Genomic DNA, 12500 nt, shown 5'->3' on the forward strand with positions numbered 1-12500 from the left:
CTGCAAACTCTGATCTGCAGTTGTTTATTCACATCAAAGATTGGTGGTTTTGAACTTATTTGTTTTTAGACAATGAAGAGGCTGAATAGAATGGGGATTGCTGTCACTAGGGAAGGCTACCGTACCATCATGGATGACATGGGTTCTGACCTCTTAGATCGTGTGAGGAAGAACATAGCTGTTGGCCTTGAACCACGAATTGTGTTTGATAATCTGGATTTCAAAATTTTAGTCAATATAATTCTAACAAATCACAGGAATTCAGATCATCATTGGATTGCTCACTTCCTGACATTTGATAGAGTGTCCTCACAGAACCTTGATGACTCCAAGCCACAGGTGGCCAACGTTAAGGACTTCGAGAACATAGAGTACCTACTAAACAAGGAAGAATTGGAGAAGCTTAGAAGTGATTTCATTGTGCTTGTTGCTCGTGTTTTAAAGGAATTCTTTAAGTTCATGGAAGCACTCGGAGACGTTATACCAAAACACATCTCTCACAGGTGTCTTTACAGTAATTGCCATTATTGAGACGAAATATTATATGTGACCCTATTTGGGAAAAGCAGGCTTAACGGAAATAGCGTTGAAGCGTTTTTTCGTTGTAATGCATTTTCAACGCGTTGAAAATGCGTTGAAGAGCATTTCCATTGCGTTTTAAAACGTTGGCAATGTTTTTCAACGGAACCGAAATGCGTTCCAAATCCATTTCAAAATCATTTCAAAACATTGTCAATGCGTTGTCAAACATTGACAACGCGTTTAATGAAACCGCCACTATTAGTTACTACGAAATCTTTACAACGAATTGTTACGCAACTCTAGCACGTACGTATCGGTTTGAATTTGAGCAGAAACAACAAATACATGGAGTTTTCCTGTAATTTTGCAGAGAACGCGCCTAAGTGTAAAACTCAACTATCCTATGGCTGCTGTTACTTACCTTTTTGGCTTCAGTTCTTACGGTGTTGAACGAAATTACGGCGGTAAAAAGACTGTCTGATACATGCGTGTGTTTCAAATGACATTCGATTTGAACAATCGATCGAGACTCAAATTTAACTGAATTCAAATCAACCGTTCCTTTGTGAAAAACTTTAATATTATTTTTGGTATTACGCTTTATTGTTTATCGTTTTGACAAGAGATATTGTGTACGTGTATATACATTTACTGTGCAGTGTAGGATTTTTATAATAGAAATAAATGGCTCCAATCCTTGTCAAAATTAATACTTTTGCCATCGGCGACTGGTTTGAGAGAGCCTTTAAATAAAATATAAATCCCTAAATTGTAGAAGGGCATCGGACAAAACTCGCATTCCGTACAGTACGTAGGTTATCAACGAAAATGGATGAATACAGGAACGTTACTAACTCGGGTAAGGACTGACTAGCGCACGAAACATGTAAAAATCAACACTGTGGTTGTTCGGATTTGCATGCATGCAGTGTCCTGACATGAGTTAAATTAAAACTTGTTGCCTAACACCATACAAATAGCTGCAAGTTTAAAGTATCTTACGGGTGTCAAAACCTATAGGTTTCCATGATATTTAACGATGGTTTAATAGCGCTAACCATGCTTCGAGCAACCCGGGCCTGTAGTTTCTTGACGATTCCCACAAGTAGAAGTGTGACATTCTACAGGCAAAGATGTGTCGGCAAGTTCTCTTGTTTCCGGAATGAAGGACAGATACTTCATTGTTTTCATCTTTAAGTCCACAGATAATATTTTGGCTTCAAATACCACTGCTCCTTTCCGTTCCGCGAATCTCGTTATACATATGCAAAATAGATTTGACTTAAAATAAAGAACACTTTATGTGTAACCAATACGAAAAATCGGGCCAATAAATTGATCCAGAGAATTTCAGTTGGCAACTGCAACAAAATACCGCAACATCACAAACATGATTTGTATGGCACATGGATTAAACAAAGGAATGTCAACGTTGCGCACGAGCGATCACGAATTTGAACTGCTGATACAGAAAAAATTTGTTCTGCGGGCCTCCTAAAACTGCTTTTACCCCAGTGCAGATTAAACCCTTTTGCGGTTAAGTTATCAAAACGATCAGTGTGCCAACCATTGCAATAAAACACCATAAAGATAAAATAAAAGGCGCAAAACGATCGAGTTATAACATGAGCTAACATGTAGCGCGCCTTTGTCTGCCTCAGTGTCTGCTTCGTAATGTTTGTATAAAATCACCAGGGAAAATAAATGACCATTAATAACCATTCCCTTGAGTAGCAAGTGAAGGCGTCATCAGAAACACTTATAATACTAAATAGGAGTGAAATTTCCTGAAACGCAATCGTTTGCCAAGAGCGAGGCAAGGCTACATTGATACAAAAGGATCTTTGTCAAATGCGTGGTGTGCGTGACTTGGGATGATGAGTTAAGAACGATGAAAATTGCTATACCGTCGGTTGCATTTAATCGTGAACAGCTTGATGCATTTCAAAGACTTTTTGAAGCTTACTCTTTCTTTTCGAAGCCAATGAAATCGAAAAGTTTACTTAAAATTTATGACAGAAAAAATATTGAACTAATTAGTGGCAAGCTCGGGGGCGAAGCGCCAAACAAATCACGCCAACATTTTCTTTTTCAACGTTTATACTTCTGGTGGGTATATTGGCTGTTGCTTCGCAAAATTTTTAATGTAAGTTGCGACAAATTGCTCTTTATTAATCAAACAAAATCAAATTCTCTCAGATGCAGAATTATGATGTTCAATTGAATTTGTTGCTGGTAAATAAACCGCTATTGGTTGTGTTGACAATGTATTTAGCTTTGTTTTCAACGTTTTGTGCAGAATTTGTATCAAACGTTGGAAAAAGTTGCCAACGCGTTGGCAACGCGTTTTTCATCCATTCTTAAACATTTGTTGAACATTGTCAACGTTTTTACAATGGACTGAATAACATTACAAATGCGTTGAGAACCATTATCAATGCGTTGTAATGCATTATCAACGCATTTAAAATGCATTGAAAATGCATTACAACGCTATTTTCGTTAAGCCCGGTTTTCCCAAATAGGGTCACATATTCAATTATTATTCATAGTTTTCTTACAGCTGAGATTCATTTTTCACTTGTTGCCTTTAGATTTTAAAGTAATGTGGCACCAACTGAAATGTTTGACTGTAATTTGTACCAATAAATGTGTCAATTAAGTGTGTTTTTGCCACACAGCCCTGGTATATCCATGGACATGAATGAAGGTTGCCTCTTTGGTCTCTATTTAATCTAACTATTTGTGTACTCATGACCAACTTATGACCAGTAAAGTTGATAGAAGATTGAAAGGTCCCATGCAAGGTTCCCTTCCTTTTTATATCCATTCCCACAACCCATGACAGGTACAGTACATCTGTCAACACTATGCAGGGGGGTTTGGGGATGGTGGTCATTATCATTTCAGGTTCTTTCCCATAACGTCAGTGACATTGCTATAAGCATGCACTGCAGTAGATAAATTTCAGACATACAGAATTCCAAACAAAGGCAGCACTTACTCATGGCAGCATTAGAGATTATATCAATTAAAGTTAATAATAAGGCTAACTTTGTTGATTTCAGATACTCTACTGAAATGAAAGAGAAGTCGACCATCATTGGTTTGCCTGTGGTTCCTTTTAACCAGTCAAAACATTCTGATGTTTGCAGTTATCTTCAGTATGTGCAAAAACTTCTCATTGACATCTACAAACCAGAGGTAGAGTTCAAAAGAACAGTCATAACGAACATGTATATTTTAATCCTTGTTTTACACTCAATTCTGCTAATTACTTACAGTCTCCTTTAAGCATGAGAGCTACATTTGTTTACAACGTTTATCGGTTTATAAACAATGAAAAGTAACAATATATATGGTCATTTCACATTTAATTATACTAATTCATTAGAATAATAGATCAAGTGCCAGGGTAATCTATTTTAGAAAATTATATTACATTTATTTCATGCATTTATATGAAAATTTATGCTTGCTATTGACTGCATGATTATTGATATTTCATTAGTAAGGAAAACGGAATGTGCAGCATAATACTAAATGTAAATTTAACTCTAGGACCAGCCTGGACCACTAAATACAGATGCAGATGTCATTTTAAGGAATGTCAAACTGCCACTTGTTGGGGACCTCCTTGGAAGGGAGCGTGTTTCTGGTGCTAAGAAAACCAGACTAGGATGTGACAGTCCATCAGAGAGATTTCAAAACATTGTTGAAGCCCCTGCACTTTGGCACACAAAGCAGTCATTTCTTGGTGTGAGTAAATTACACAAAGTTTTTTTTAAAGAATTTGCTGAATAAAACAATATTCCCAGTTCCATGTTAAAGGAGTGAGTACACTACAGTTTTACACATGCAAAATAAACATTCCAAGCTCAGTAAAATGTAGTCATGTTGAGTTCCTGAACAACTCAGACATCTTTGTTATTAAAATTGTGCAATATCCAGACTTATTTTGACCAGTGTATTTTATCTTCCATTTTTTCTACCTTTTGTATTGAAAAAAAGTGACGCTATTTTCATGGTTAGTTTACTGAATGAATAGAATGCACTTCATTCAGTAAAATTAATTACAATGTACTTCTAAATGGGATTCTCAAGGGATCCAAAACTTTTCAGGCCTATTTTGGGTGCCAGAATTGCCTCTGCATTCTGTATGTTATAACAGGCATTTCTAAGGATGAAATCTTGACATTGATTGGATTGGGTTTCTAAAAAATATGTCTGTGTCTGAAATTCTTTTTTACAGTAGTGTGCATGTATAAAGCACAGATCAGTTCACACTACAGTTACTGATCTCTGATACCTTACTTCAGGTTTAATATTGCATCATAGAGAAGTGAAATGTTGCAACTTAAAATATTATCAATTTTATAAAATAAAATATTAAAAAGTTGATATTCTGAAGGCAGTAGTTTGATGTTGTTTTCCTTCTGTACTGCTGAACAGTTTATTTGGGAGCAACTGTATGAGCCAACAGCCACAGGTGGACGAGACCAAGGGACCCTGTATCACTTAAGACAGCACTTCAAGTTAGTCAATGTGCCACAAAGAGTGAAAAAGAACTACTCTGCTTGTGAAGCCCTAATGCTCTCAGCTACAAAGGCATACCTATGCAATGCTTTTATGACTTGGTTGCAAATTTCAAGCACAGATGCCTATCCCTCGTGGTTTAGTGAAATTAAGAGCCAGAAGGAGCCATCAGCAAAATGGGCAAGCCTTCAGTTACATCTTGGAACATTTGTTGATGAATTTGTCATGACCGAGTTTGACATTGAAAAATCTTGGCGTGAACAACTAGAACAACGAAGGCAGCAAAGGCCGCAGGGTGGGAATACCAGTACAACAGAACAAGCAGAAAGTGCAGTGCAAAACGTTAACACCCCTGGTGAGTACATTACTATGTGGAATTAAATCTTACGAGTTCCAAGACATGTTAGAGATGAATCAAACCAGGCATTATTAAAATGTTGTTTTCTAACAGGAGCCATTGTCATACTGCTACAAAGATCTCCTGCAGATTTCAAAGTTCTAGGGGTTGGTAAGGTTGTCAGCTTGCAGGGAACCCAAGCACCCAATGATCATGCCCCAGTGTATGTGGTCTCGGTTGAATCCAGTGCCACTGGCATTCTGGTGCCAGGCCAAGTTGTGCTTTGGCCACTTTCCATGTTGGCCCTGTATACACCTTCTGCCACTGAACAAGGACAGCACAGCAGAAATGTTGTTTCTAGTATTCCCTCTGGCAGCCAAGATGACCGACTATTCAATTACAGCCTGCAGGTTTTACAACTGGGAGTGATGTTAATGCAATTAAACGATACAGAGCATGAGGGAGATGGCGATCGTAGTCTAATCAATTGGAAGATGTTGATGCTGTACTTTCGCTGCCGGCCAAGGGGTATGAAATATGCCTATGAGGCAATGCGATTTATCACATGTGTAAAAGCATTGTACTCGGAGAAGACCTCTCACAGAATATTGCATGGGCAATTTGTAAATCCAAGAGGAGGTGAAGGGAATAATTATGCAAACGATCTCAAAATGGAGCACTGCATCCAAGACAACAAACAAGCAATGAGAGCAATGCAAGGGAACAAAACTCTCAAGGCAGTACAAAGGTCATCGTCTTCATCCTATGCTCAAAAGGAGTTCTGTATTCATTTTGACAAGGAGTGTGACATAACACCAGATTCAAGTCAACACACCCATGCCTGTACTACAGAGGATATAAGAGCAATGATAACAATTCTCCAGAATAGCAAGCCATTTGAGTTTCAAGCAGGGAGACCACTGCATTCATTTCCTCACATCTCAAAAAGCCCACTAGACAAACTGGATGTCAGCCTTCTCCACAACTGGTTGACAAATCACAAGCACAAGCTTTTCAGTGGGGAGTTTGAACTCACTGGTGATTCAGCAGATGAGGAAGGGGCAGAAGACAGTGAAGACCATGATGATAGCTCTGGAGAGGATGTTGATTGACTGCTAGTTAATTAGGCTACATGTATATAACTTACCCGGGTGTAAATCTTATTGAGATCTTAGTAAGATTCTTACAAGACCTTATCTGAGTTCTTCATTAAGGATCTTACAAGATCTTTAAATGCTGAAGGTTCGATGAACAAAATGCACTAAGATCTTATTAAGATGAAAGATCTTGAACAAGATCTTACAAAGATCTTATTAAATCTTAATACCAGTCTTGCAAGATTCTTGCAAGATCTTAATAAGATTTCCACCTGGGTCAAATACAGTCTTACTGTAGCCTAGTTTTCACTATACAGGTATACAACTCAGTCAACAAACAAGGGTCAAATAGTTTCGTGAAATGGTGAGCCCATTTTTTTTTTTTACATCACACTCAAGACACACTGCAACACCTACATATTTGATGTAGCAGCTTAGAGAAGACAAAGGCATTCCTGGTGTTGACATCGAACCTATAAAATACCTTGGTATTGAAAACCAGCAGTATTCAACTGTTGGCCTTAAGCCCTGGTCAAACGGAGTCGCAAGTAGCCACAAGTTGAACTTGTGTAGAGACTTGCGTTGGGTGGCCAAACGGACTCGCAAGTTCCCTCGCAAGTACATGCAAGTCGCAAAAAAAACCATTTTTTTTCAGTCTGATTGGTCAACCAACTTGCATTGACTTGGGTTGGGTGGCCAAACGGTGAAAAACTTGAGTTGACTTGCGGGAAAATTTGATCTCGACCAAAGTGAGCGCAAGTCATCGCAAGTCAACGCAAGTGCATGCAAGGCCTGGCCAAACGGAGTCGCAAGTAGATGCAAGTTGTGAACATGTACTTGCGAGTCCGTGTGACCAGGGCTTTATGTACCCATAGAAAATAAAAGATCATTCTGACTCTATATTTAGAAATTGGAAGCTTGGAAGCTACTATTGACAATATTTCTGTTAGGTCTCAGGTGGTTTTGTATAGTAATGATTTGGATTTACCACTCTTCCTTTAGTAACAGCACACTTCAAGTGTCATTAAGCATCCACTTTCTGTTTGAAGTTAAGACTAGTGACTCTTCCGTAATACACAAACTGAACATTCAGCACATCTGTCAGGCATATTGTAAAACACGGACTGGATTGGATTTGTAAAACATGGACTGGATTTGTAAAACAGGGATTTGTAAAACATGGATTTGTAAAACATGGATTTGTAGCTACCAATTCAAACACTGAAAATTATCCGTGTTTAATTTCTTTCTTGCGACCTTCTGCACTCTTTTTTACGTGTTTGCTGGATGCAGAGTATTCACTTTTTCACGTATTTGAGTTAACTGAAAAAGCTCGGTCCAGATATGTACAGTTACTATAACAAATCTGGAAAACGTTTCTTTCCTGCTATGAAGAATATAAACATTTCAAGTACATGGCGCTTAGATAGACTCCAGTGTTTTATTCATCTTTAACGATAACTTTAAAACATAACGTCAACATAGCAGAACCACCCATTATCATGCTTGGTGTCCCCTGCTGTACAAAGAAGTAATCCGTATATAATCTTAGACCTTCTACTTCTTCTTCTTCTCGACTATTCAATAATTTTAAGAGAACTAAGAGATCAGAGAACTTTTTTACTTTTAACTATTCGTCATTTAGGTATTCGTCCGTTTAACTAGTATAATTAATACATAGTTTAATATACCACTATTGCTATTTTTAATCGCTTGTTAGTAGGCCGTTTCTGAGTTCATGTCTGCCTCCTCTTCAAAGCGAGTCTAAGTGCGAAGTTTTTGTGATGGTAATTAGTTGTACTTTACTTAAGAAATAGAAAACATGTACCGTGTTTCTACCGAGTTATAGTTATTTGTTTTACAAATCTGTGTTTTACAAATCCATGTTTTACAAATCCGTGTTTTACAAATCCATGTTTTACAAATCCAATCCAGTCCATATTTTACAATATGCTCATCTGTCATGCCCCCCAAAATATAATCAAATACCTGTAAGTCCTCAAAATGGGACAGATGGTTTTAAATTAGTTTACATGATCTATTGGAAGGGGTTAGTTATTAGTCAATGCATAAAACAATGCAAATGTACTTTTGGACAATTTTCCAAATGGCCATGGCATTTCGTCTGCTGAAAATGGGAACCATTGCCTCAAGTTTGTCCTCTGAAGTTAGTAGATGTACGTTTTTTACAACTTGGTCGACCAGATCCAAAGTTATACCGCTGCTTAAGCTAGTGCCTCCAACAGTTGACCTTCCAGTTCCAGGGAGTGATAGTCGAAAAAAATCAAGTTCCTCTCGTAATTTCAGTTCAAGGTGAGGTGCCAGTCTTGGTACAATATCCTCACTCACTTCAGCATTTCTGGTCATGTCATCTTGTATGCTTCTTTCCTCAAAGATTGTTGAAACACTGGAAATTACACACTCATCACAATCACACACATTTTGATGAAAGTCACAACACTCATGAAGTGGGCCACTTCTTGTTGGTGTGTTAAATCCGAAGTAATTCAAAATTATCTCCCGTTTACACCTCTTGTCCTGAACATATTTTCGCATCACATCTGAAAGTTGCTTTTAGTCCGGTCTGTTAGGTCGAAAATCGTGACAAATCGCGTAAAAGGACCAAATTAGGTACAGATGTTCCTTTTGACGTAAGAAACGAATTTAGAAGGGGTGCCACGTGATTTGGCTTTCCGGGGGGGCATGAAGCTCATAGAAATTACGCAATACTCAAATGCTGGCATGAAAGCGAGGCTCTGGCGTTTAACGTGTTTATTACGTACCAGGTTTGACGAATGCCGTTGTAAAATGACTAAACTACATTACTCAGACTCAGTTTGTGTTTGTGTCCATAAAAGGTCATTTGCCTTGATCACGTGACATTCCCATAATGCTTTGAGCGCACTTATATCAAGGAGTGTTTTTGTTGCGTTTTACACATTTAATTTTAACATCTTCGGCTAGATATCGTAAATGGTTGTTATTTGTTGCTCTATTTCTAAGGATTTGTGTTCTGGCAGCCTTCAGAAGTACTACAGAGCTCAGTACATGGTAGATTAGCTTTGAAACATTTACAACGACCACTCTTGCAACTTTTCTTGCATCCACACTTTGGCAATTCACTGCACGCCTTAGAGGCTTCTGGAAGTACGGTTCAGCGGGGCCTCTATCTACCGGGCCGTTCTCCATTTTCCACCCAAAATCAGACGGGGATGGGTACAATTGTTGCTCATCAAGGGACGTCCAGATGCTTGCTTGGTAAAGAGCTCTGTTAGAATGATTCAACAGGGCATCCTAATAAATAATAGAAATTATATATAAATTTTTCACACAAGTATAATTTTAAACAAACGCGCACCGCTTATTTCCATGTACTTCATAAATTAAGCTCTCTAATAGCCCAAGTAGAATAACTATAGGTTCAAGTCCAACATAGCCTTATGATAGGCTTTGGATATTAAAAATAAAATTGATAAGTGGATTCAATACAAGAAAAGGTTGGGTTAGTTGAAATGTTTCTCGTCTTTTCGCTAAACTGGTTATTTTTTTTTTTTTCGCGTTGTCCTCACAGGTGTTTACCTATCACAAATTTAGCCTATCAAACACAAAAACAACTAAAAATTTGTGTATGATGGGTTCTTACCTCTGTTGGGGGAATGTTTTCTAGCCCCCGATTCTTTTTTGTGAACAGTTCTCGTCAAGCAGTGTTCACATCGGTAGCAAGGCTGGTCCTGTCATAGAGTATCTCCACAAAGCGCTTAAGGACATCAAACACACGAGTGTTGATCTCAACTGGAATGAAGGGGCTATCGTTCACAAAACTGAAAGCCTCTGTGGCTTCAGGGTACGCTTTCCAGGCCTCCCACGCAGATTTCTTTCCTTTCCCCAGGAATGCTGATGTAGTGTCGCAACCGGTAAATGCGTGGAAAAATGGAAGCGCACTGCATTTCTGCTTTCCCAAATGCTCACAAATGGTGTTAAAAGAAAGCAGCTGAAAATTCTTTCCCATCCCAAAGGCGACCCAAAAGCTCAATCCAGACCAAATCGAAGACAACGTGTGGAAGTGCGCAATTAGAATAACAAGAACATATGTCAACAGTGCGAACAAAGACACTTCTTCCCCCCTTATCCAAAGCATCTCTAACGTTTACAAGAATCCCCGTGTCGGCTTCTTCATGGTTGCAGCTTTCTTCGAGAAATATCTGCCAGTTCTGAGGTAACTTGACATACCCAGCTACCTTTCGTCTCACGCCTTTTCCTCTCTTCTCACGGGCAGATTCTTTCAGACTTGCCACTCGGTATTCATCCCACACAACGTCAATTCGTTTGGTACTCTTCAAGTGGTTTTCCAGGAAAGGTAAGAACTTGGAATCTGCATATTCAGAAAACGTAGCGACAGATGAAACTGGAAGCGCATGCACAATAGCTGCTCCATCAAAAACTTTGACATCGTAAGAGGTGGCGGTGTTTCTTTGTTGACGCATGAAATCAAATCAGACTTTACCCGAATCGGAGATTGACAAACTCTGACAAAGAAGGTGGATACGGCTGATTTTCATGCTTTAAGAACTCTTCAAGATCTCCTTCGCGCTGTTGGCTGGCAATATACAAACAACTGAAGAGGTAACGATCACTTGTTACCGCTGGCAACTTTAAGGACGCTTTGCAGATTTGCTTCGGCTGCTGGCGCTTGAACAGTGGCAAGGTATTCTTTGAAATCGTATCGTGAATCGATACAGTCCTTTCATCCATGACGTCTTTTACGAATTTCTTGTACTGGCGTAATCCAAGTTCCTGGACTCTATGCACATTATCCACGACTGAGACATCTGCGCAATTGCGTGTGTCAAGGGCAAGTAATTCAGGGCAGTCATCCTTAAAAGGGTTTCCCATTTCTGAAATTGTACTTACAAGTTGCTTGACATGACTTTGAAAGGTTTTCTGTGTAGAAAGTCCTTGTTCGTGGTGTTTGATCTTTTCATCAACATTTGTTTCCCTTTCAACTGATTTTCGAACTCTTGCAACACTCGAGCACTTTCTGGTCCGGCCACCATCCATCTTCTAAATGCGCCAGGACTTTCCGTTAGTCCTACAGCTCCACCTGATCCCTTCACCCTTGCGTTATTTTGCTCGTGTGCCTGGTCGATTGGGATGCTTGAAAAACTGCTTGATGACTTCGAAATGACCCAGCATTCTCTGAGGCTTTGTTGAACGGGGCCTGGTAAGCACTTCATATCTCTTATGTGAATAGGTAGCCACCTCGCGTAATTAGTGTGATCAAGAGCAAAGGACCAAGGAGCAAGAGATTCCAAGGCTTCTACGTACAGAGGAGTTGTTTTCACGATGTGCTTTCACAAATGACAGTACTTTGAGTTCCATTTGCATGATCATGTCCCAAAACTTGTACGTTGGGCTGGTCTTAATCATTCCATCGTGCCACTTCTGAAACTCCTCTTCGTCCTGTTGACCGTTTAGTTCCCGAAAGGCAACATGCTGCAATTTATACAAAGCTGCCGCGGTTACCTGGTGGGCGCGTCTGGTTTTCGTCAAATGCGCTACCTTAAGGAAGGAATCTGATGTCCCACTGGAAGCTATCCCTGCCTCAGTTAGTGCTGTAGTCCAGCCAGATAAAGCTACAAGGTCACCACACATGGTCGACAGCACCATCTCAATGTGTAGGCCCCCCAGCATGAAAACGTGAACATTTTCTCCGTGTGTAGCAGGCCAGTTCCACTGAACAACTTTTGCGATAGCAAAAAGAGGCTGGTCACAGACAGTGACAGGAATTTGGCCCGGGTTAAGAAATTCTGTTGTCTTCTTAACCACAGACATTCCATGTTTCATCATGGTTACTGTGGCAGCCTTCTCGTAAAACAATGGCAACAAGCTACCCAAGTATGGCAAAGGGTTAGGCAGTTCAGTTACAGATGCGTGATAAGCAGCCCATGAAAGATGAATACCTTTGGTAAGCTCCTCATAAATATCTTGTTCACAGTACTTCAACCAGT

General features: G+C 39.4%; 2 protein-coding genes across 4 annotated transcripts in view; one reads left to right on the plus strand and one right to left on the minus strand.

Annotated features, from left to right (window-relative positions):
* Positions 1–9999, plus strand: part of LOC138029749 (uncharacterized) — a 14662-nt gene extending 4663 nt beyond the window's left edge. For all 3 annotated transcript variants that reach the window (XM_068877557.1, XM_068877558.1, XM_068877559.1), the window contains 5 exons: positions 70–503; positions 3591–3726; positions 4084–4281; positions 4975–5413; positions 5510–9999. In XM_068877557.1, the coding sequence (XP_068733658.1) occupies positions 70–503; positions 3591–3726; positions 4084–4281; positions 4975–5413; positions 5510–6507 (2205 nt within the window). In that variant the 3' untranslated portion in view covers positions 6508–9999. The remainder of the gene's footprint in view (positions 1–69; positions 504–3590; positions 3727–4083; positions 4282–4974; positions 5414–5509) is intronic.
* Positions 10000–10154: 155 nt separating this feature from the next.
* The window catches only part of LOC138029788 (putative ATP-dependent DNA helicase Q1), a 7639-nt gene continuing 5293 nt past the window's right edge, over positions 10155–12500 (minus strand). Inside the window, exon 2 of the mRNA XM_068877613.1 lies at positions 10155–12500. This exon is cut by the window's right edge and continues 1959 nt beyond it. The gene's annotated coding sequence lies outside the window, so the exon portion shown is untranslated.

Source organism: Montipora capricornis, chromosome 13, assembly GCF_036669925.1.
Source record: "Montipora capricornis isolate CH-2021 chromosome 13, ASM3666992v2, whole genome shotgun sequence".
NCBI classification, from domain to species: Eukaryota; Metazoa; Cnidaria; class Anthozoa; order Scleractinia; family Acroporidae; genus Montipora; species Montipora capricornis.